General features: G+C 41.0%; 2 protein-coding genes across 7 annotated transcripts; both read left to right on the top strand.

Moving 5' to 3' along the window:
- The first annotated feature begins 3,763 nt into the window (after window positions 1–3,763).
- Window positions 3,764–11,496, top strand: slc68a1a (solute carrier family 68 member 1a). 6 transcript variants are annotated; one of them, XM_076999464.1, is made up of 10 exons: window positions 3,764–3,920; window positions 4,639–4,745; window positions 6,041–6,295; window positions 6,483–6,562; window positions 6,755–7,204; window positions 7,757–7,877; window positions 7,985–8,081; window positions 8,394–8,565; window positions 8,941–9,134; window positions 10,113–11,496. In XM_076999464.1, the coding sequence occupies exons 3-10, from the start codon at window positions 6,131–6,133 to the stop codon at window positions 10,358–10,360; spliced, it is 1,527 nt and encodes a 508-aa protein (XP_076855579.1). In that variant the 5' UTR covers window positions 3,764–3,920; window positions 4,639–4,745; window positions 6,041–6,130; the 3' UTR covers window positions 10,361–11,496. The 6 variants fall into 6 exon arrangements, with proteins under 6 accessions (XP_076855579.1, XP_076855580.1, XP_076855577.1 ...); XM_076999465.1 differs by having other exon boundaries at window positions 4,639–4,734; XM_076999467.1 differs by lacking the exon at window positions 3,764–3,920 and adding an exon at window positions 4,023–4,066.
- A 1,872-nt stretch (window positions 11,497–13,368) lies between these two features.
- Window positions 13,369–22,503, top strand: trim8b (tripartite motif containing 8b). The gene is made up of 6 exons (XM_076999461.1): window positions 13,369–15,692; window positions 18,866–18,961; window positions 19,262–19,495; window positions 20,071–20,102; window positions 20,223–20,338; window positions 20,504–22,503. Exons 1-6 carry the CDS (start codon window positions 15,120–15,122, stop codon window positions 21,151–21,153), a joined length of 1,701 nt encoding a protein of 566 aa, XP_076855576.1. The 5' UTR covers window positions 13,369–15,119; the 3' UTR covers window positions 21,154–22,503.
- Window positions 22,504–23,578: the final 1,075 nt, after the last annotated feature.

Genomic DNA, 23,578 nt, shown 5'->3' on the forward strand with positions numbered 1-23,578 from the left:
AATCGATTGATTGTATTATGTTAAAAAATACAAGTCCCCTGTAATTCCAGGGCAAAACATGAGAGAACGTGAAGACGTTTGTCACTTGGTCCCGCCTCCCTCCTGTCAGTCATGTCTTCTGTTTTGTTCTCTGTGTGTTTGTGCCTTTTATTTAGAAATTTCTAGTTGTCTGTCTTCACACCCCTGCCTTGTTCTCCGCCCCTTGTTATTGTTTTCTGGTATGTCTTGTTGAGTTTCTTGTTTAGTCCTGTGTTTTGACTCTTGTATTGTCGGTTATTGTAAGTACCACTTGTTTGTATGCTGTTTGCGATCTTGTTCATCTGTGTCATTAATACTAGCCTGTATGTACTCCCTGTTTTGTGTATTTGCATTCTCTTTTAGAAGAACTTTGGGTGATTTTGGTTTCTCTAGTTGTTTGCTTGTTCATGTCTGTCTTTCTTCTTAACCATGTTTCCCCAGTTCTTTCTGTTAGTGTTATTTGGTTCCTATTGTTGGTGTTTGATTATTCTTGGTGTCAGGTCTGTGTGCTCTGTATAAGTTTATCTGTGTTGTTAATAAATCTTTGCTCAGTCCGCACTTGCGTTCAGCCCGCTATTCCAGTTCGTGACAACGTTAAGATTGGGCGTTTTGAAAATTAACAAGCATTAAAATATATGCTAGCTTGGTAACTAAGTTATCTACCAGAACAAATCATAACCAAACTAGCATATATTTTAAGTATACATTAATATGCCAACAAGCTTATGTAATACACTTATTCTTCTGCTATTACCAAACATCGTACCATCTCTTTTAATGTGATAAAAAAGCTAATTATTTCAAATAATTTTGAGTATATGTGTATTTGTATAAACATGTAACTTAACTAAGCTCAAGGTGCTGGAAAATATTGCAAATGCACCTTGAAAGTTTTGTACAAATGCTTGAATTCCACCTTGTAAAGGTGTAGGAACCCTCCAAACATGACTTTGTTCATTGCGTTGACGTGCGGCATGGGCAGGGCCCTCACGCATGGGCGGAGCCACTGCGATTGCATAATTTTTGCCATGCGGACCCTCACGCCAGTCGCAAGATGTCAAGTTTAAACCTAAGCCTAATCCAAAATACCATACTTAAGCAGTAGGCACTAGATTTTGATGCAGTATGTTCAGTTCAACCGTTAAAGCTGTGTGTTCTTTCAGTAGGCGACTGGGCACTTTTCATAACCTCAGACATACTGCCTGTTATCTTGTACTGCTTTGGGGTACTGAATAGGAGGGAAGTATGACATTTTAGATTCAGCCCTAGCTTCACACGAGCAAAACTATTATCGCACGAGGAGAGAGCTGCTCGTGCAAGAAAAATTTGTCACACCCTTTCTGCATGCTTTTAAGTTCCTGCTCGCACAGCAGATCATGGGAGGGACCCAGACAGGATTGGCTGAATTCTGCACTGTTATAAATGTTATATCTGCTGTAGTGATTATGCTATTTAAAAGTGCAAAAGGACATGATCCATCATTATTACCCATTGACCCAACTAATCTTGAAATAGGGAAAATTAGTTTCTCTACATCACGCATTAGTAATCATCGTATACACTTACTGTTTCAGAAAGATGTTCTATCTACTCCTGTAGTGTAGTAATGGCCTATTGGAACACTATCTTTAACAACCTCGACTGGAAAGAGATCTGGACCTTGCTTGCTCAAAAGTTTTTTTACAACGGTTTATAAAGGACATGGAAGTGAATTGCTCTTTCTGTGGAATTCATCCTGAGGACATTTCCCATTTATTTTGGTCTTGCCCTTTTTCTACCAAATTATGGGAAGATATCTGCAACATGACTAGTACCTGTATTGAACCACATTGAGCATGTATTGTTTGGCTTTACTGACTATCCATCCATTATCCAAACCGCTTAATCCCGCTAATCAGGGTCACAGGGGGGCTGGAGCCAATCCCAGCAACTCCGGGCAAAGGCAGGGTACACCATGGGCAGGTCGCCAGTCCACCGCATGGCCAACACACACGCACACCCACAGGCAATTTAGAGTGACCAACCAACCTAACACGCATGTCTTTGGACCGTGGGAGGAAACCGGAATACCCAGAGAAAACCCACACAGGCACAGGGAGAACATGCAAACTCCACACAGAGCAGCCCAGACCAAGAATCAAACCCAGACCGCCTTGCTGTGAGGCGACAGCGCTAACCACCACGCCGCCTTACTGATTATCCATTTGTGGAAAAAATATTATATCACTGATCTTGTCATATTGTTTGCCAAATGGCATATCCACAAATGTTTCTTTGTGTATGTTAAAATAAGTCCGATCTGCTGCGCCAGCAGGAACTTAAAAGCGATTGGAAAAGGTGTGAAATTTTTGTTGTGCGAGCAGCTTTTTCCTCGCATGAGAGTAGTTTTACTCCTGCGAGGAAGCTCTCTACGCAAGTGAGAGTATTTTTGCTCGTGTGAGCAGCTCTTCTTGTGCGTGACAGCATTTTTGCTCATGGGTAGTATCGCTTGCATGAGTGAGCAGTTTTCCTTACGTGAAGTGATTTTCCGCTCTCACGATTTTTGAATCGGATTTGACAGCATACAGCCCTCCTTGTTGAAAGTTTGTCGAATCAAGCTGTACAATATAGCGTAGTTTTAGGAGTGCTCTGACAGCACTCCCTACAGAACTGAGGCAGTACCAGTCAACGGTCCAAGGATTCAAGGACAATAACAAACAATAACATCCAAGAAAAAGGTGGTGCATGTTTTATCATCAGTCCATATTAAGACTATCTTTTAAGACATTAAGTTGGACCTGTAGCATTATGTTGGACCTGTTCCTGAAGGCTTTGAATTATCCCATTACTTAAGATTTTCTCCAATGACATTTAAAGTGATTAAAGCATCAGAGATTTTTCAGAAGTGTGACCTCCTACCTCAAAAATATTTGTGGTCTTCCACTTTATACTGCTGCAGTCACATTATCTCTCTCCTGATGTAAGGCTTGATTTAGGGAAGGTTGGCAGAAAAAAAAACAGGTGTTAGGAACTGGGAGAGGCATGTGTTGGGAGATCATAATCTCATATGACATCAGGGGACGTAAATAATCAGTTTTATATTTATTTACTGGATGGCTGAGGTAACAATTTAGATTAATCAGACTTAACTAAAACACTGCCAAAATCAACTGAAAATAACACTGAATATTTCTGGACAGCTGTGGATTTGTTTGGTGTATGAATCCATGTCACTTAATACTGTTATGTACAGTTAGGATGTGGTAATGGTATGGTAAAGAACTCATTGATTAATTTAAAAAATCATTAAACAACAGGCAGTAGATAGAAAATGAATAGACAAGTTGGTCAAATCTATCAAATCATCCATATTCTGACAAGAGTGGATATATCTTGAGTAAAGAATTTGGAGTACATCAATGGAAATAATAAAAATCTAATTTGGAACCATATCTGAAATAAGCATTTGTTCCACATTTGGACTATACAGTATTGGTAAAGAAATCTGTGACCTCTGGACTGATGACCAGATCCGGACTAGCGCTTACAGGTGATGTAAGTCAGATCATTAAGATGAATAGCATACTGTATAGGACAAATCAGTAACAAGTTAGTTTTTTTCCCCTTTCTAGCTAGTACAAAATAGCACAAGTAAAAGCTAGTTTAGTCTTAGCATAGTATTAGAAAATTGGTAGGAAACAATGTAAACTGAACTAAATAAGGATTAATGAGGTGGGGCAGAGCCCGGTCTTCTGACGTCACGGTTAGATGCGCTCATTTAGCTTTGGGGTTTCCGCCACTAGGAGCGAAAAGGCACGTCGATTTTTGGGGGGTGGTGGATATTTCGTGTGTTTGTTAATTGTGAACAGATATGAGCACGGTTGTCGTTTGGGTTGCTGTAACACAGTCATTGAGTACACCCGGTGAGTATGTCACGATTATCACCGTGATGGTAAGACGCGGGCGCGGTGGTCGTACACGTTTGCCAGCTGGGCGGCTGGTGACGTGAACGCGGATGTGAAACCGGATAGTTGCTATGGTGAACTAGCTAGCTAACCTACCGATACAAGTAGGTGACAATTTAATTAACGTTTACTAACTTCATCGCCACTATTACTTATCTAATTATGTTACTAGTGTTAACTAGTTACTAGTTTCATACAGTTAGAATAATCCGACGTTGGGTATCCATTTAAAAAGCTTAACAAGTTGGCATCGGAAGTCAGTGGATTAGCTAGCTAGCTCACATTAATCTAGAAGTGGAGATAACACCCTTTGCGTCCAGTTTTCGTTAGATAGTCTGATGGTGATGGCACTTCAAGCCTTATCAGCAGTGGATTAAAGATAGCCAGCTAGCTAATGTTTAATGACTAGTTAATGAGGTGGTTAATCTGTTGTTTTTATACGTAGTTACCAAAGTAATTTCAAATGTACTAGCCAGCTAGACAAATAAACAGCCTAGCTAGGTATCTAGTTAGATATTTCGTGTACCTGTTGCAATACCGAATTGCTGCATTTAGTTTGCAACAGGTAACGATGTGCATGTTTATAATGGTAGAATGGAAAGATAACAGATGTTTCTCCTCACTCAAATAAATATACAAGGGTTCTCTCTCATAGCTGTACATGATCTATGTTTAGATCAGAGAGCTCTCTATCACGGCCACTAGAAGACAACCACCTGTTCTACCAGATGAGGAGAGATTGATATCACTGTGCAATGCGAACCAAGGAAGGGCAGTGAGATGGTTTGTTTTACGGTCTGGATCAAATTGGAATTAAATAGGAGTAGTAAATATCTGAAATAGTTTTGTTTTAATCTGTACTTTAAATATGATTTATGCATTATGACTGTGTAACTGATAAAAATCACTCTCCGCTGTGTGCTTTTAAACAGGATTGGAGCTTGTACTGACTTGCTTATTGTGGATGTCAGGTGTCTTGCCCTGAGAGATGTTATTCATTTTTCACAAGAATGCCTTTCTTATCTTTGTGCCAAGAGTATGGTGAATGCTTGTCTATGGTTTTCTTGTTGGGTTAAATGCAACAATTGAAACACAAATGTATCTCCTTACATGGTCTATGGCACAGAGGTGCTTGTTCCACCTTGCACACAATTGTTCAGTTTTAAAGTAGATGTGTAACATTACTCCATGTTTAAAGTCTCACGGAAGACAAAATACCAGACTATTCTGTCCTGGCTCCAAGATGGTGGAACGATCTTCCATTAGATGCTTGCACTGCAGAGTCTCTTGCAGTCTTCAAACATACACTGAAGTCTCACCTGTTTGTTGAGTACTTAAATGAGCACTAACTCGACAGAGAACACTTGGTGTCCTTGTTCTTGAATTGTATGTTTATCTATGGTTATTTGCAGAGGTGGACATTCCATATTCAGAAAGTAAAAGTCCTCACCAAGATTTTGCTCAGGCTTCCTGGATTGTGTTATTGCCACTAATTTTACCTGGCTTGCACTAATTAGAAAATCCAGCAAGCTTGAATAGAATCCTGGGAAGGAGTTTTATTTTCTGAACCTTGAATGTCCACCTCTGGTTATTTGTGCTTCTTGGTAAAAGTTTAATTATTGTTTAAGTAAGCCTGTTTAATCAAAATACTAGGTAATGACATTGATTCCTGTAGTTTGTTCCTGTAGTCTGTTTCAATGGCATCTTGAATTCTGGTCTATCTATGTTACTATGTTGGATGAATTCTTTGAATGCAAAGCACTTTGTAAGTCGCTCTGGATAAGAGCGTCTGCTAAATGCCCTAGATGTAAATATAAATGTAAACATTAAGCAACTTCATTGCAGTGGGCGAAATTATTTTGTGGAATTTATTGTCTGTTTATGGGCTTGGGTTGCTTGGAGTTATACAACTCTCAAACATTTAAATACTTAAATAATTTGGGTTATAGTCATCATTTTCTAATGTTCATCATCAATCATCGTTATATGAAAAAAGGGTTATTAGGAACATTTAAATAAGTTTTAAAAAGTGCTGTTTTAGACAGTTACAGTCACAGAATGCACTGTCTCCATTACAGGACAATGACCATACCCTGCTTGAATTGGGGAGTGAGTGAAGCTCTGCTGGTGGAGGAGAAGCAGGGGGAGAGTGAGAGAATGTGAAGAGAATGGGACAGAGGGTGTGGATCTGCTGCCTGGGCGTCTCCACGGCTGTGCTGTATGGCTCCCTCTCCCTTTTTGTCTCCATCCTCCATAATGTCTTCCTGCTTTACTATGTGGACACCTTCGTGTCCGTCTACAAGATCGACAAACTTTCTTTCTGGGTTGGTGAGGTAAGTTGGTTTGCAATGTGTCTATAGAGGAAAGGGTACATGTATCGATAAGGATGATATAATGTGCATTGGTGTATTTGTATCTCTGAGACTTTATTTCGCATCGTCAGTAAAGACTAAAGTGACAGTGTTCTGTTGTTGTTCTCAGTTACTCAGTTGGTTTGTTGTCTTTGTTTCGCTGCCTCAGACAGTGTTTCTGATATGGAATAGCCTAAACGACCCTCTGTTTGGCTGGCTCAGTGACCGCGCTTTCCTTAGCTCTAACCAGTAAGAACTAGCAGATTTTTAACTGCACTCACACAATCCAAAACATTTTACAAATTTGCTGAATATTTCAGTGTATTAGAAATTTGTAGTATTATGAAGAATCTCCTTCTAAATACACAAGTGGAAGTATTTATAAAGAGTATTTTTCATATCGTAAAAGAAGTAAATCTTCTCCCTCTGTGTCTGGCGCAGGTCCGGTTCTAAGATCTCCTCCCCGGAGGTGGTGCTGAAGCGTCTGCGTTCGCTCTCCAGGAATGGGCCGCTCTTTGCCATTTCTTTCCTGGCCTTCTGGGTGGCCTGGGCCCACCCTGGCCTGCAGTTTCTCTTCTGCCTGTGCCTTTACGATGGTTTCCTCACACTGGTGGACCTCAACCACAATGCCCTGCTGGCCGACCTGGCTGTGTCCGCAGACGAACGCACGCGCCTGAACTTCCACAGCTCCCTGTTCAGCGCGCTGGGCTCACTGTCCGTCTTCCTCTCCTACTTGTTCTGGGACAAGGAGGATTTTGTGTCCTTCAGGATCTTCTGTGTTACGCTGGCGGCCATGTCCATGATGGGCTTTGCTGTGGTGTCTCGTCTTCTGCGTCACAGGTTCCAGAATGAAGTTCGAGCACAAAAGGCCGAAGGGGACTTCCTTAAAGAGTACGCTCACACGCACACGCCTTTGACACGCGTGGCACACATTTGACCATCATTAATGCTGGTTAAGTGTTCAAATTGCGAGTAAATACAATCAAACAAATCAATTACGGTAGATTTACTAATGATAGAAAAATACAAGTTGTTATACAAATAACAAATCAGAAGAAGCTGAGTGTTTTCGAGGTTTGAAGCTTCAAGTGACTAAATCGCATCTCTGGGTGTAAAATTGACACCCCCAACTTACTGAAGTAGGTTTATAGATTGCTACTGTTTGGAGTAATAAGAGAGGTGGCTGAGTGTACCTGAGGTGTAAGCAACGTAGAGAGAGTAGGACAGGCACTTAGTCTTACAGCCAGAGAGATGAGGAAAGACTCCTCAAGTTACAGGCAAGCTGGCCAAGTCTCCTGTGAGTTCCTTTCTGACAGGCTGGCATTTTAGATTAATCCTTTTAGTCTGTTTGCTGTCTTTATCTGCCTGCTTCTTCTTTGTGCCTCTTGTTTTTGTTATTATGCCTTTGTTCATGTGTGTCTCCGTCACTGTTTGTGTCAACAGATTGACTGTTAGTCATGCACCCCTGGCCCCAGTCGAGAGGCCCATCTCTCTCGGGGAGTACCTGAAGCAGCTCTCACGCCACAGCAACTTTATGTGGTTTGTTTCAATGAACCTTATACAGGTAAATACTGTTGGCGTACTCCCGATGTTGTGTGTTCATAGGCAGTTAGCTTTGATAGAACTACTACTTGCACGACATCGTGTTATATCACCACCTTATTTCTGCAGGTCTTTCACTGCCACTTCAACAGCAACTTCTTCCCTCTGTTTCTGGAGCACCTCTTGTCAGACCAGATCTCTGCGTCTACTGGATCTTTTCTGCTGGGTATGAGCATGTTTCTGATAAGATGGTCTTTCCCCTTTGTTTGGTATTTATTTGACCTGAGCATATGAACCTTACTTGCTTCACCAACTGATCAGTAAGGAGCAGCTCATATTAACTAATGTCGTTTTTAAGGCTTCAGCGTTTGCCAGTTGTGTATGATTCTCTAGTAGTGCTTGTTTTAAAACGGCTACAGGGCACTAAACGGCTCTTCACTAAATCCTAGGAATCGAACCTTGTTTCTCTTTGGATATGAGCTGTTTAAGATGTTAAGTATCATCTTAATGGACTTTTTCTCCTGTTCAACACCTTTAGGCATATCATACATAGCTCCACATCTCAACAACCTTTACTTTCTGACGTTGTGCCGAAGAATGGGTGTCTATCAAGTTATCCGCTGGCTTTTTCTGTTGAAGCTTGGCCTTAGCATAGTGATGTTGGTAGCAGGAGCAGACCACATCTACCTGCTCTGCCTCTTTATTGCCAGGTGCGAACTGCATATCACACTCACTATTGTGCACATCCAAACACTATCAGAGTAGGTGTTTGCTTTTTACCTATTTTAACCTGATATTCAAATTTACAATAAAATTAATGTGTAGATTGGTAATCTGAGTTGGATAGGTGGATTTTAATTTAAAGCATTCCTTATGTTGCGTCTATCTTAAGAATTACGTAGTGAAGGTAATAGGTCCTCAGAAAAGGAATCACGTCACAAAATTCTCAACATTACAGTGTTCAGCATTAGTGTTTTAAATGTATTTAATTATTGATGTATCATTCTGTATGTATAGAAATACATATATAAATCATTTAAATTCTGAGTTTAAATCGGGTCATAAGTGTAAACCTTTCTCTACAGTAATCGGGTGTTTACAGAAGGGACCTGTAAGCTGTTGAACTTGGTGATCACAGACCTAGTTGATGAGGACTTTGTGTTGAACCGGCGACAACATGCAGCCTCTGCACTGCTGTTTGGAATGGTTGCCCTGGTAACAAAGCCCGGCCAGACCTTTGCACCCCTAATTGGCACCTGGCTGCTGTGTGTATATACCGGTAAGTATGAGTGGTTATAATCATTTGTCTGGATTTGGTGTTGCAATAAAAGTGGTCACAGATTTATTATTCTGTGTAATTACTTTATGAGGATGTGCATCTGTCCTGGCATCATAGCACGTATCCTGTATGCCAGTGTAGCTTTCTGCTGTGGAATAACATTTAGCAAAAACCTATAGGATTTTTTTTATTTAGTTCTAATGTGATCAGTGGTAGATCCTGATATATCATATGATCATGTGCTCTCAAAACATTGGAGTGCAAGATAATCAGGAGACAGCAAGTTCTTTTTTATTTAATTTAATTTTTTTATGTACGTATACATAAAAATATGTATCAATGTAGAAGCGGCCTCACAATCTCTTATTAATGGCATCACACTTCAAAAGAGAATTTTTGCAATTTTTGATATTTTAGGTTTCATGCCTAATCTATAAATCTCATAAAATTTAATCCAGTATCACATTGCACAACATCATGAGGTCTAGTGTTAATGGTGTTATCTAAACACAATACTTTTTTATGGAAACTAAATTTTTTTTCATTTTAGCCTGCTGCACAGAAACATCTATCCCATTTATTTTGCAGGAGTCATCCTGTTTATTGTTTTTATACAGTCAGGACAGTATTAACTTGCAATTTCCACTGAAGAAAACTAAATCTCTAGTACTAGCTTGAAGCAGAAAATCCAACTTTAATCGGTAGTACAAGGTGGATACTGATATTTCATTATGGTTTCATTTCACTTTTGCATGTGTATACTGTCTGCACTATTGTGCTTAAATATAGCCACCCATGTCCATACCTTTCTTTATTTAGAGTCTGGTGAATTTGAATTGAAACGCATGTTTTGTATATGGTTTACATTTGGTATTTCCTGAAACTACAAATTCATAGCAAGGCAACGTCATTCTTCAGGTAGAGGTGAGAGAAGATAGATTCATCTTCACTGTTCTCACACATTTTCATTCTGTTCAGGCTACGACATCTTTGAGAGGAATCCTCTCAAGGACCCTGTGCCGGCTGCACCTGTGCCAGGTGCGGAGAGCTCGGTCCCACTGCGGCAGGGTTGCTTCTACCTTCTGGTGTTTGTGCCAATCACCTGTGCTCTGCTGCAGCTGCTGGCATGGTCTCGTTTCACCCTTCATGGTCGCAAATTACAAGGCATCAAGGCCCTGAGAGAGGGTGCCCACCACGGTCACCTCGGTGATGTGAAGGCCATCTGATGCTGCCCACCACATTTCTCACTGCCTCCGACTCACTTAAGATGGGGTCTGGTGTTATTCTTAATAAGTAACAATGTGATTTTAATGAAACCTGCCTTATTTTCTTACAAGAAGACGTTATCTGCATGTATGTATTTATTTAACTCTGTGAACTATGGACCAAATATGAACTGTTAAAAACAATCTTGGGAGCATATGGAAAAGTACCATCTCTTCCCCACAGGCTGCACAGAAAGAAAAACTAATTGGGTAGAACAGCCCCTAAATTGAACAGAGCGTTGTGTGACAATACCAGTGTTTGACTCTTCATTGTGCATTTTTACAATATGACGGGACGTTTCCCCTTAAAGCTCATGTATGTGCTCGATTGCATTCCAGATCTGGGGTGAGTTTCCCGAAACGTTCTTAGCGCTAAGTACTTCTTAACCTCATACGTTTCATACGAGGTTACGAAGTACTTAGCGCTACGAACGTTTCGGGAAACCCACCCCTGGTTGATAACAACTGCATGGGTCTTTGTGTAGTTTTTCTTTACCATTAAGGAGTTGCAGTATGTTGTGATCATAGTTTGATCAGGTTTCAATTTAATCTTAACTGATCAACAGTCATTACATTCCTGGTGATTTTAGTGGTACTCTAACTTTGGACAACTTGTTCACCTCACGTTGCTTCTTTCCTTTAAGATAAAAAGTATCTATTTTTATACTAAATATTTCACATGAACTATTCTTAAAATGAGCATGCTAACTGAAATCTCAGATGATTTATCAAAGATTATTCTGTGACACTTATTCATAAAATCTCTAGATGGAAGTACTTTTGTGTAAAGAAAAAATCATGCTTTATTAAGGCATTAAGTCATTTATACAACTTGTATTTGTGATTTCTACATGTGGAAACGGTCACAAAAGACAAATTCCTGAATATTTCATTGTTTTTTCAATAACTGGTGTGTACCTTTTTCTTACCAATTACAGGCCTGAAATTCTTATTTATGTTTCAGTTAAAACGTTATGTGACTCAGGAATTGACATTTATAAAATTTTGATTTCACTTAGTAATACTCCAAGAATGCTATTAAGTCATGCATTGTTCAAAATGTGTTTTGTAATGAATAAAGATACACCGAGCAAGTTTTTCTTTGTTATGCCTGAGAGCTTTTTTTTTGTTTGTTTGGGACATCACCTCACCTCATTAAAAAAAATTGGATATCATGTTGAGAAAAGGAGAGGCTGACGGGGGATCTAGTGCTTAGCACATACTCTCTAGACAATTCTTTTTCTACTAATAGATGCACTGCATGTTAACATTTATTTCACAGTCAAACGTCTTAGAATTTAGGTGAGCCGCATTAGCTGGTTCCAGAGCTGGCAAATTAAGCATTTCTAGCCAGTTCTGTTCCACATCCTATATGCTGTCCCACAGGGTCTCTAATCAGTGCCCTTTGAAATGTCATGCAGTGTCATCGCACAGAAATATGTGGGAACTCTGACATCCCATTTATTTGACGTTTCCTTCAAACTTTGTGTTTGTATCTACTGGGGTGAATGGAATGCACCTATAGATTTTATGTGACAAGTTTAACAAAATAGTTATTTTTTATTAAAACAACTTATTGCTATATAAGTATGTCTCCATAACATCACTGACATTGACCACTTAATTTAAATTTTTTTTATTTAACTGGATGTCTTGTGTACACTGGTGTCAGAGGGTCAGGTGTTTTACTAAAAACATTTTTGTGTTAATAAAGGCCTTCAGTGAATGACGGAGAAAGCAAATAAAGAGCCAAAATCCCATTCTGGCAAAGATCTCATGGAACACACACTCAAACATTCATCATACAAGCATGGTTAGGCCACTAACTCCAGACCACCACTGTTGAGTTTCACCTCAGTTTCTAGAACTACAACATGCCTAAAACCAGTGGTGCCTGACTCCTATCTAGAAGGCTGGAGTCCAGCACAATTAGCAACTACTATAATGTGTAGTCTATAAGAATCAGCTTTGGCTGTTAGCTTTCAAATGAGGCTCTAGTGTTTTGAGTTCAAAGCTGTTACGTTTATCCCTTTTTTACTTATTTTCATACAACGTAATAGAGGAGAAAGACAGAAATATTGATAATGCATTGGCAATTATATACCCCAATTAACCTGTTTACTGTAATTTTCATTTTAATGTAAAACGAAAACGTTTGAGCCATTTCTGTAATTTCCATGGGTAACTAGACAAACACCTACTTCCTCTCAAAGAGTGTTCATGTGGCTAGTTCAGAAAATACCCATAATTCATTTCTTATTTATTCCCTGAATAGATCGCCTTCGGGGTAATGACAATTACCCTTCTTAAAGGGGCAATATCATAGTGTGAGCAGTGTGCGAAACGTTTTTAAACTGGCAACAAAATGCCTTTCCCTAGAATTTGCTACAATATATATGGATCCATCCATATTATAAACTCTGTTGTTTTTTTTACAGAGCTTCCTAAATGTTTATTGTCAATAGTCTCTAATTTTATGAATAATATATTTCAGAGTTTTATTTAGTTATTTCCGATTTCCTGTCTTATCACAAATAGATCTACTGCTTCCCTTATAGTGACTCAGCGTGCTTAAACTACGCGAACTCCAGTTAGTTTCATAGTCATCACACATCCACTGTTGTCATCTAAACGCAATAAATACAATGAACAGGGTGAACGAAATGAAATGTGTTGGAGCCATTATACATTCCTATTTTATCAGTCGAGGACGAGAGACTATCGTCAAAACTTTTACACTCATCAGTGTTTTTTATTTATTTATTTCATTTAGATGCCTCAACACAGGCACATATCTCGGATTTTGAGTCAGTGAGCTTTAGACGTGTGGACCTTTAAACCATATCTGCTGTTCGTGGATGTTGTTGCCCTTTTAAATAAAACCCCGACTCTTCCTTTTTAGGCGCCTCCTTTTTCTGTATGGATGCCGTGAGCAGTCAGGTGATTGGTGGAGCGGTGATTGGGGGTGGGACCGTGCGCTGCGTGTTCCGAGACTGAAGTGTCTGCGTTCCTGTCCTCATCAAAGCCTCAAAGGAGACGAGGGGGTCCATAAACTGTAGCGAACATGGTGAAATAGCACCGTTTTAGATCGGCAATCCATGGACGGATAATCTCAGGAATTAACGACGACAGATTTGAGGAGATACGCTCTTACATATCTGTCTTTAATGCCTCGTGTGCAGTAAAAACAAGAGACTTCATTTAACCAGAGACGTTTTCTTTTTAAAGAGCAACGCAAGATGGCAGATGACAGGACCGAATTGGACGGACAGAACGGTATCGGTTCCCTTTAAAACGTAAAGGATTGCCCCCCAAAAATTGGGCAGTGTGTTTCTGAACTGCACACTTAGCTAGTTGCGGCTGGGTTCAAATAACGTTTAAAGAAAAACGCGCTGCTTCAGTGAGACCCGGGGATTAGATTATAATCCGTACATTTGAGGCTCCGTGGGTTTAGGACGACACGGAGATTATAGATTATAATCTGTATGTTTGAGGCTCCGTGCGTTTAGGACGACACGGAGATTGTAGATTATAACCCGTATGTTTGAGGCTCCGTGTGTTTATGACTACACAGATTATAGATTCTAATCCGTATGTTTGAGGTTCCGTGGGTTCATGACGACACAGAGATCTGCGTGTTTTAGCAGATTCTGTTTAACCTGGCCGTCCTGTTCGAGACAGTGAGCCTACAGCAGACTGCTCACACCTTTTGTGTTCCGGTTGGGAAAGAAAAGTGAACAGATCGGCCGGTTTGGTTGGTTTTTACTGTATAACGCAGAAGTCAGTGTATGGTTTATGTTATTGTCTTTGTTGTAGTCGTGGATGTCTGTAGACGGGTCGCTATGGTGCTGGATTAGTGAGCGCCTAACACCTACATATCTTAACCCAGCTAGCTACGTTAGCCAAGTTGGCTAGGCATTCATCAGGAACTGGGGATTTATCAGTACGATATCTGTCGTACTGATCGGACGTGTTACCCAATCTGGTATTTTCAGTTAAATTAAAGTAAGATAGCTGTCTCGCTAGGACAGCTAATGGGCTCGGATTATATTATCGTGCTAGTCCGATTAGGCTAGTAGAGCTAGCTAGTTTAGCTACGTCACTCACGAGAACCGTGTAATCCGTTATTGGTAGATCGGGTTAACTAGACCGTTTGGTTTCAATGGATTAGTCTTCGATTTATGGACGAATTTAAAGTAAACGGCTATATGTCCGTAACTACAAACTGACTGTACGAGATAAACTCGTACAACCGTGACGTTCAGAAGCCCAAGTTGAACAACATAGGCCCGTCAGCGTGTCCCAACAGACCAAACTGATCAGGCGTATAATCCAGATGTGTACACGGATTAGCCTACTCCTTAACGCTTTAAAGAGCTCTAAAATAGCATTAAGAAACCTTGATTATGCATTATTATGGTTAAATGGCACAATGTAGCTGGGGGAAATCTTTCTGATTGGCAATAATATAAACTCCATCGACTTCTGTTGGCACTCAAGAATGAGAAAGTAGCTGTGGTATAATGTGGGATAATCTGATGTGCTGCGTGGTCGCCAGCTGTACTGTAGCCAGTTTGTTCATCGGAACAAACTTCACTGCGAGTTCGGGCCTGTGAGAGTGGGCCTAGAGACTTCCGTCCTGCAAGTTTCCTTCAGTAGGACAGGACTGTATTTTTCATGTGAGCACTTAAAAAAAAGATTTGGGTAAAGGTGACAAGACATGGCAGACAACTGGAAGAACTGTCTCGAAGAGGAGCTTATATGTCCGATTTGCTTGCATGTGTTTTCGGAGCCGGTTCAGCTGCCATGCAAACACAATTTTTGTCGCGTTTGTATAAACGAAGCTTGGGCTAAGGACACGGGAATGGTTCGGTGTCCGGAGTGCAACAACGCCTACAGCCAGAAACCCACTTTGGAGAAGAACCACAAACTGTCAAATATAGTAGAAAAGTTTAACGCGTTGAACGTAGAGAAGACTCCGGCCGTGCTGCAGTGCATTCTCTGTCGCCGCGGACCACCGCTTCCCGCACAGAAGATCTGCCTCCGATGCAACGCGCCCTGCTGCCAGTCCCACATCCAGACCCACCTGCAGCAGCCCTCCTCCAACGCCGGGCACCTGCTGGTGGACGCGGGCGACGCGCGAGCCTGGAGCTGCCCGCAGCACGACGAGTACAGACTGTATCACTGCGAGACGGAGCACGTGGCCGTGTGCCAGTACTGCTGCTTCTCCAGGTGTGCCGTCAACCACGGACACGCGGTCTGCGACGTGGAGGTGCGGCGCAGTGATATCAGGGTGAGTGACTATGGTGGATTTTAGGGGTTTAGTTACACCTTGTGTGTCTTGTTTAAGTATGTCCTACTTTTTGTTTCTTTTATAGCAATATGGCATTCATTTCAACCTTGTATGGTATAAATTATTTTCCTTACTATCATTTTTAAATGTATATTTATTTGTTTTTAATTTACTCTTACCATATTTGCTGTTTTAAAGCTTTTCTTATTAACTCATCTGTCTGGCTTTCATTTGAATAGTAAACAATTGGGTAGACCTGTGAACAATACCAGAGCTCTCCTCTGGGCTTATCTCTCCAGTGCAGGTGCATCCTTGCATGGCATTTGGGGAGGGAGCAGGGTTTGGGACTACGTTTAATGAGGAGTCTTATTTTCTGTGGAACGGATGAATGAAAAGCCTGATTTGGATTGCATTTGCTGTTAACAATCCCAGTATTTCTTTTAGGTTTTATTGCAGCATAATGGAGATTCTTTATGTTTGACCCTAATGGACTGTGGCATAGAAGGTCTTTGTATTTATTTTTTGCTGTAGGTCTATATGTCATCAAAGCATTGGCCAGTTAATGAATGTCTTGAATGCGAAAAGCTCGTTCATGCTAAGGTTTGTCAGAGAGCACCTTTTAACGATTGCCTTGGACTCTACAAATATTCCACGAGTGTTAAGATTGCTAGCAAATAACAATTCTCAACACGGTGTAAAGTGTAAATTGGTTATATCTATAAGATGCAGCTCAGCTGAAATTTGCATCCAACACATTGGTACCTGCATATGGTTGAAATGGCAGGCTCCCGGGGTATCTGAAAGTGTGGATGAAAGTCATCTGCTCACCCGGCTTTTGGTGGCAGGAGATGCTTCCCTCCAGTTATGGTGCTTCCAAGCTCCCCCCCCCCCCCCCCCCCCACTGCCCCACGAGAGGGGAACATCCCTGCATAGCAATACCCCAGCTCCACCATTGGGTTCCCTCCTCTGTGCTTCTGCCAGCAGCCCACGTTCATCAGTCACTACAATGATATCATAGTCTCAGATCCTAAAGCTGCAAGGCCTTTGTCTCTCGTCCTGCTTTTCCTGTTTGTTGGTTGGAATAGCTTGAAGTGTCTGTGCTGTGATGTGGAGAACATGTTTCATACAGATCCACATTAAACACCATTTACTTTTTGCAGACTCCATATTATGCACTTTCATGTGTTTTAAAGAGCCTAAGTGTAAATCTGGCATCCTAATTTTATATATATATCACACACACACACACACACACACACACACACATATATATACATATACACACACTAATATTGCTGTTATGCTGTTAAACATGGGATATCTCCTGAGAGATATAGTTCACACTGTTACTTTTCTGAAGCATGATTTGGCAAATACTTTTGGCCATTAAGAGAAATGCATATTCTTTAAAAATGGCTAAACATATGTGCTTAAAATCTCATTCAAATCAATTCTGTCCTGAGTTTTTCCCCCACAAGTAGGTACCATTTGTCATGCACTTTCACAATATATATATTAGGCTATATTAGCGATATACTGCACTAATAAGATAGAGTCCATGTTAATCTAATACTGGTTCCTTAATCATAGGGTCACCAAGAACACTGTCATTATGAATTCGTTTGTTTTGCAAAAACTGTCTGGGACAGAAATAGCCCAGCTGTGCAAGTCCCTGTAAGTGATTGATGTGGTTCATTTTGTGCTGAGGGTGGAGTTAGCTGTTATCAGAGGCGGTCACATTGCGTGATTGAGGAGCATCACTCCAGAGCCCTCCACTCTGGGCTGATGGGGTTTGTTTCATGGTGTTTGTTTCATGCTCCCAAGACCTTTCAGCCACTTTTCCACCACTGTGCAGTGTGAAATCCAACAATGAGGGCTGCTTACTGTTTAAAAGTAGGGAACCGGTACAGCTCTGCACTTGAGTATAAAAAGGCCAAACCTCGATCGGTGTTCTTATTCTGTAAAGGTTGACGAATATAGCCAAGCATGTTGATTGAGTGGTTATTCAGTTTTTTTGGGGGGAACTTGCCTTAACCTTTCCTTCCTTTTTCAAGTCTTATTTTGTTGGTATATCCATATTCAGTCTTATTGATCATAACATTTTCACAGTATGCAGAGGAAGTGCCATTCCTTTGGGATAGCAGAACCGTGTGTGTGAGAGAGGCCAGTGAGGGAGCCTTTGTTTGTGCTGTTCGGGTGTCTGCACAGTCACGTGACTGATTTGCCCCGAGTGTGTATGGCGATGCCAGTTTAGGAGCTTTGGGTGTTACAAAGCATAAAAAAGTGTTAAAAAATTCATTGTCATGTCATTGAATAAGTAGCAGTCTCTCTCCAAAGCTTTAAACCATGGATAGTGCAGTGTGCTTAAGGTTCGTACTGCAAGCGTTTTTATCTGCCTGCCAGCTTGCATTCATTACAGAGCTTTGCTCCAGCACACTCGCAGTGAGGGCCACGGCGATTTGTCTCTGACACAAAGGCCGACAAAGACAAAATGGGGAAAGATAGTGTGAAATGAGTGTGTTTCTTCTTTTTCCTCCCCTCTTTGCTTTTAGTTTTTTTCCTTTTTACTCTTTCTTCCCCCCCTCTCTCTTCTCCTGAATACACATAAATTAAAAAGCAGCTTTGTTGCCATGACAGCACCTCCACATTCTCCTTTGTGACTGCCTCTTGTATCAAGCGTTAGTTTAATTAAAACTAATTTTTTTTTCTCTCCATAGTTACCACTGAACTTCTATTAGGCATTGCAAGCTATTTGTTGATTGGTTTCTTTATTGTTTAGGATTGAATTAGAAAGGGCAGAGAAAGTAATTTGAAATTCTTCTTCACTGTCTTATGCTAAGAGAGTTTGGAAAGCTGTTATTTCTGTTTCATAAAACAAAAGCTTTTTCATACTGGAAGTTTTATCTGTGCAAAACAAACAAATGCAAGGTTTAATATTTATGAAGAATGATCTGCAGGTAGTTGTATAGTAAAGCACTTTTTAAACATAATTCATTTTCTACAATAAGGAAATTATTTTATGAAGCCACCATGGTTCTCACAGGACTAAAAACAGACTGAACATCCATATTTTCAGTGCATCTTTGTTTCGGCAAATCTCGGGAGACATTTATTTTAGGATGGGTATTTCCCTTGTTGGCATAATGACATCCTCCTCTTCATTTCTTCTACAGCAAACGTTGATGAAGCAACAGGACCGTATTGAGGACAGAGTCCAGGACATAGAAGAGCAGATTTACAAGCTTGAGTCAGACAAATGTCTTGTTGAGGTGTGTTTCCATACTATCTTTTGGACCCTATAACTGTTAATTTATACTTTATACCAAGGTTGTTTGCCGTATCATTTGTGCTAAATCGACATTAACCAGTTTTAAAACCTTAATGGACGTAAACCTGTTTTGTCAAAATTCATGTTTCTACTAAACACCTTGCTGTATCTCTTAGAATTTTATGGTGAATTTTTTTTTTATCAAGGTTACAGTCAAATTGCTTAGTGGCAGACGGAAAAACATAAATTTTCTTCTTGATCAAAAAAAAAGCCATTCTGTGCTTCGTGTCTGACTCCTCAGGACAAGGTGCAGCGTCTCAAAGACGAGGTTCAGCTGCATTACCAAAAGATGCAGCAGCTTCTGGAAGAAGACCTGGGTAAGACCCTGGACGTGCTGGACCAGGCCCACTCCAAGTTTTGTCAGGAGAACTCCACGCAGTCCCTGCAGCTCAACCAGAAACGACAGGAGGCCAAGAAGCTTCTCAGCTCCATTCAGATGGTCTTCGATAAGGCTGAGGATATTAAGTTCATGAGGGTGACACACATTTATTCTTTCTGGGTTTTTTTTTTTTACTGTTGAAGTTTGTAGTTTCACTACAGTGAAATTGATCTTTTAAATGTGATATTTTAATAGTGGTTTTCAGAGTGTAGATTACATACAAGCTTAAGACAGTGGATTCTTATTGATTTTCTCGTTTGTTTTAAAAGCACAATTACGCCTGTTCTTTCTGAGTGGAATGGGTACTGTCCCACTAGTCAAATCTCTCGCGTGTTTTTTTTTTTTACTGTTAGCCTTAGCAGAAATGCTCGATTTAGTTGAGCAGAATATATTGTCCAAATGGGGGTAAAATGGGCTGTTGCTTTCTCAGGCATTTACTGTCAGTCCTGTAGTTCTGTGTCCTGAACGGAAAGGGCTACCAGGTGCGGTGACTCTTAGCTGGACGGTCACCTGCTCACTCTCATTAATGACTAACACACACTCCCTACAGAATTACCTGGGATCTCTGTTAACTCTTCACAATGATTCTCTGATGACATTGGACTTCATAGTACTTCTACACTACAAAAATTACATGGTGTTTTTTTTTTTCTCCCCCTGTTTTCTTTTAGAACACAAAATCTGTGAAAATATTAATGGACAGGTGAGTCTGCAGAACCTTTCTGAACTTGCGTGGTGTGTACTCATGCTTGACTCCCTATATCTGTGAGAGATCTTCAAATGTCAACATCAGGTAGTCTGACTGTCATGTGTGGCCCTACAGGTCTCAGTCATTTGTGGGCAATTCTCTTCCACCTTACAAAGTGGGCAGCCTCAACTCTAAGCTGTTTCTCTCGGAGATCTCAAAGAGGGAGAAAAACCTCTGCAAAATGCTTGAAGGTAGATATGAATAAAAAATGCATGCATATTTCAAACGTTAATTATATAAAAAATGCTTAAACGGCTGTTTTTAAAATGTATTTTGGTACAGCATAATTGAACATATTTCTTCCCATTCGTGTTGACTTTTGACCCCTCCCCTCTTTTTCTCTACACGTGCGTCAGCTCCTTTTAGTGCTCCTGCGAACTTTTTCCAGACCATCCCGGCGTACGTGTGCGCGGAGAAGCGCAGGCACTCCGTGGCGTTCGCCGACAGCGCCGGCACCAGCAGCAGCAGGGCTGGTTCCAGCTTCATGGAGTCCTCGTCCTCGTCCGTCCCTGGGGCGAAGCAGCCGTGCCTGGGACTGGCTCCGGGCTCTGCCCCCAGCGAGGGTCAGTCCTCGCAGCAAGCCCTGGGGCCCTGCGGCTCGGCCCAGCACGTGGGGAGCAGCGGCGCGGCGACCGGCTCTCAGCCCGCCCGCCATTCCGGCTCGGTGTTTCCGCACGCTCATTACCCCAACGGCAGCACCTCGCAGCTGCCCCAGTACGGAGGGCGGAAGATTCTGATGTGCACGGTAGACAACTGCTACTGCTCAGGGGTGCCGTCTGTGTCCAACCACAGGGGGCACGCGCCCTACCCTCGCTCAGGCTCCTTCCCTTGGTCAGTGAGCTCACAGGAGTACGCACACCCGCCTCTCCCCCCCGCGCCCCCCATGTCTCAGTCCCTCCAGAGCCTGTCTATGCGTGACTGGATAGACGCCTCGCAGCCACACCGGCACCCCGACTTCTACGGCCTGTACGGCCAGTCTTCCACCAAGCATTACGTCACCAGTTAACCCTCGCTCCGGTGACTGCTCTCAGTCACGGGGTAGGTCATGCTTATCGCTTACGGAGTGTCTTGAAGTGAGCGAGTGAGAATAAAGTCAAGTCATTTAATGTTCCTTAGGTGGACTGTATAATTCTTTTAAGGAGTAAAAAAAGAAGTAAATATTACAAAAGTGAAGCATAACTTTGCACATTACCTAGGAGCTAATGCTGTTGCATCAACCTAAGTTCTACAACAGAATGATTCAGAACATTTGCATAATGAATTGAGACAAAACAGTATGATCATTTGTTAATCATAAGTAATGTTGGCACTTTGTGAACTCCAGATCATTTTAAAGAATTGTTTTACTATTTTTAAGTCAACACTCTGCTCTTATTGAAGTATACTGTCAACAAAAACATTGTTCTTACCACTGACAGTATAGCCCACTATATTTTGTTTGACTGAGAAGATCAGTGAGAAGTGAAAAGATCCTTGTGAGAGCATCATGGTTTTATTTTCACAGCCTTGTGTCTTTCTGCCTCCTTAGGCAAACGGACAATTCTCTGTGACTTTTTGTAAGAGAAAGCTATACTTGCTATGGGTTAAATGTATTTGTAACAGGAAATTTTGTAGTTTTTGATGGACATGAAAGGGAATTTTGATGACGCAATATTATTTTCTGTATTACCATTGTATGTACTTCCCTAGTGAGAGTTTCTCTCAATGGAACAGCACTCTGATTTGGGCTTCTTTGGTGCAGCTGTGACTAGAATTCCAGGCCCGGACCAGCTGTCCTGCATGGTTCTGCCCTGACGGCCCTGCCTCGCACCCTAAAATGTCACACCACCTGCTTTTTTTTTGTTTTTTTTTTTTTGTTTTTTTTTATTATTATAAACCTTTAAGTGAAACCCAGGATGTACATTCTGTTGTTGCTCATGTCAGTATTTGATACTTTAGTTGTGGTTTTAACCAGTAATTTTTCATATGACTGTCAAAAGCAGAATGCATCCTAAAGTTTGAGCTCAATGTCTCAGCGTTTCTCACAGAGCAGTAGTTGTTTCTCCTTCTCATTCGTTTTGGTGCCAGAAATGACGAGTATACAGCTTCCTGTTTGTTACTGACTGCATGTGGGAACAAGTTTCTGAGCACTCGTAGCAAAGTAATAAAACTGCAAGAAATGTTAAAATGTCTTCTGAAACAGGGAATGAACTTTTTTTTTTTTTTAATTAACATCTTAAGTAATGGCAAGCACTGACCAATGAATTTAAAGGTGAGAAACCTTTTTCTTGTATGTTTTTATTTTAGTTTTTGTTTTGTAAATATTTTTGTGAAACTAAAACAAGACTTGTTCCAAATAAACAATGACATCACACAATGGCTGGTTAAAACTATGAATAACTTATATTTATTATATAATGTGTGGTGACCTGAATCACTTGGTCTGTGATGAATGAAATTTGATGCAGTTGTAAGTGGATTTTGAGGCACTTATGGTACACTTTACTGGCTGGTGGGATCCATTAAAGCTGTAAAGTCTGTTAAATGTTAAGGAGGGCTTTTGGTGAAGGGTAGTTTTAAAAAGAGGACTGCAAATAAGACCAGCATGCAGGTGAGTCACTTTGCCTCTATACTTCAGTTCATCAGTTTCTAAACAAAGAATTGAGGTCAACAACCGATACAATCTGGTTTCCTCCTCTCGACTGACTGTGACCTGAGAGAAGAAATGCCAGAGAGAAGGTGAGCTCATATACGCATATGTGCATTTAGTTTTAGAAGTCATGAAGAAAAGACTTTTGTTTTTTGCTTTTGTTACACTACTAAGTGTTGAAATGCAGCTGAGGAATAATTCAGCACGGGCCTCTACAGATAGCGCTTCACTGCAGACAGGAGCATTAATCACTGCTTTTATGGCAAGAAAAATTGTGACCTAGCTGCAGAATGTGGGTGTGATCTTCATCTACTGGGGCAATGTAAGATTAATGTACTTGGTAAGTGACATGAGTGTGTAGGAGAAAGAATGTTCAACTGAAGGGTTGCCAAAGATCTTGGTGACTGAAACGGAGGTTGTGAAGGTCTGTCTCGTGCACGCCTGCATGTTCGAGTCAGCTGGAATAGACGGCATGGATCTTACTCATTCACACGTGTTTCCATTTTTACATTTCTTTTGTCTTTTTTTTTCTGTGAAAAAATGGCAGCTATGGCACTTTTGGACCATCACTAGACAGAAAATCCACCTGGAGGTACAGCCACCAGTGTTCTGGAGAAGACGAAGGCCTTCACACTGCTACTCTTAGTAACTCTTTTATTGTCGTACTAAACCTCTGTTACAGTGGGTAGAGATACTAGAAGTTCAAAGACTTCTAACTATTGATTCCTGTTAGATTTGTCACTTGGAATGCACATCTGTAAGTTTGAGGCTTATGTTTCCAGTAGCTAGCCCTAAGCCGTGA

Source organism: Brachyhypopomus gauderio, chromosome 3, assembly GCF_052324685.1.
Source record: "Brachyhypopomus gauderio isolate BG-103 chromosome 3, BGAUD_0.2, whole genome shotgun sequence".
Taxonomy (NCBI): domain Eukaryota; kingdom Metazoa; phylum Chordata; class Actinopteri; order Gymnotiformes; family Hypopomidae; genus Brachyhypopomus; species Brachyhypopomus gauderio.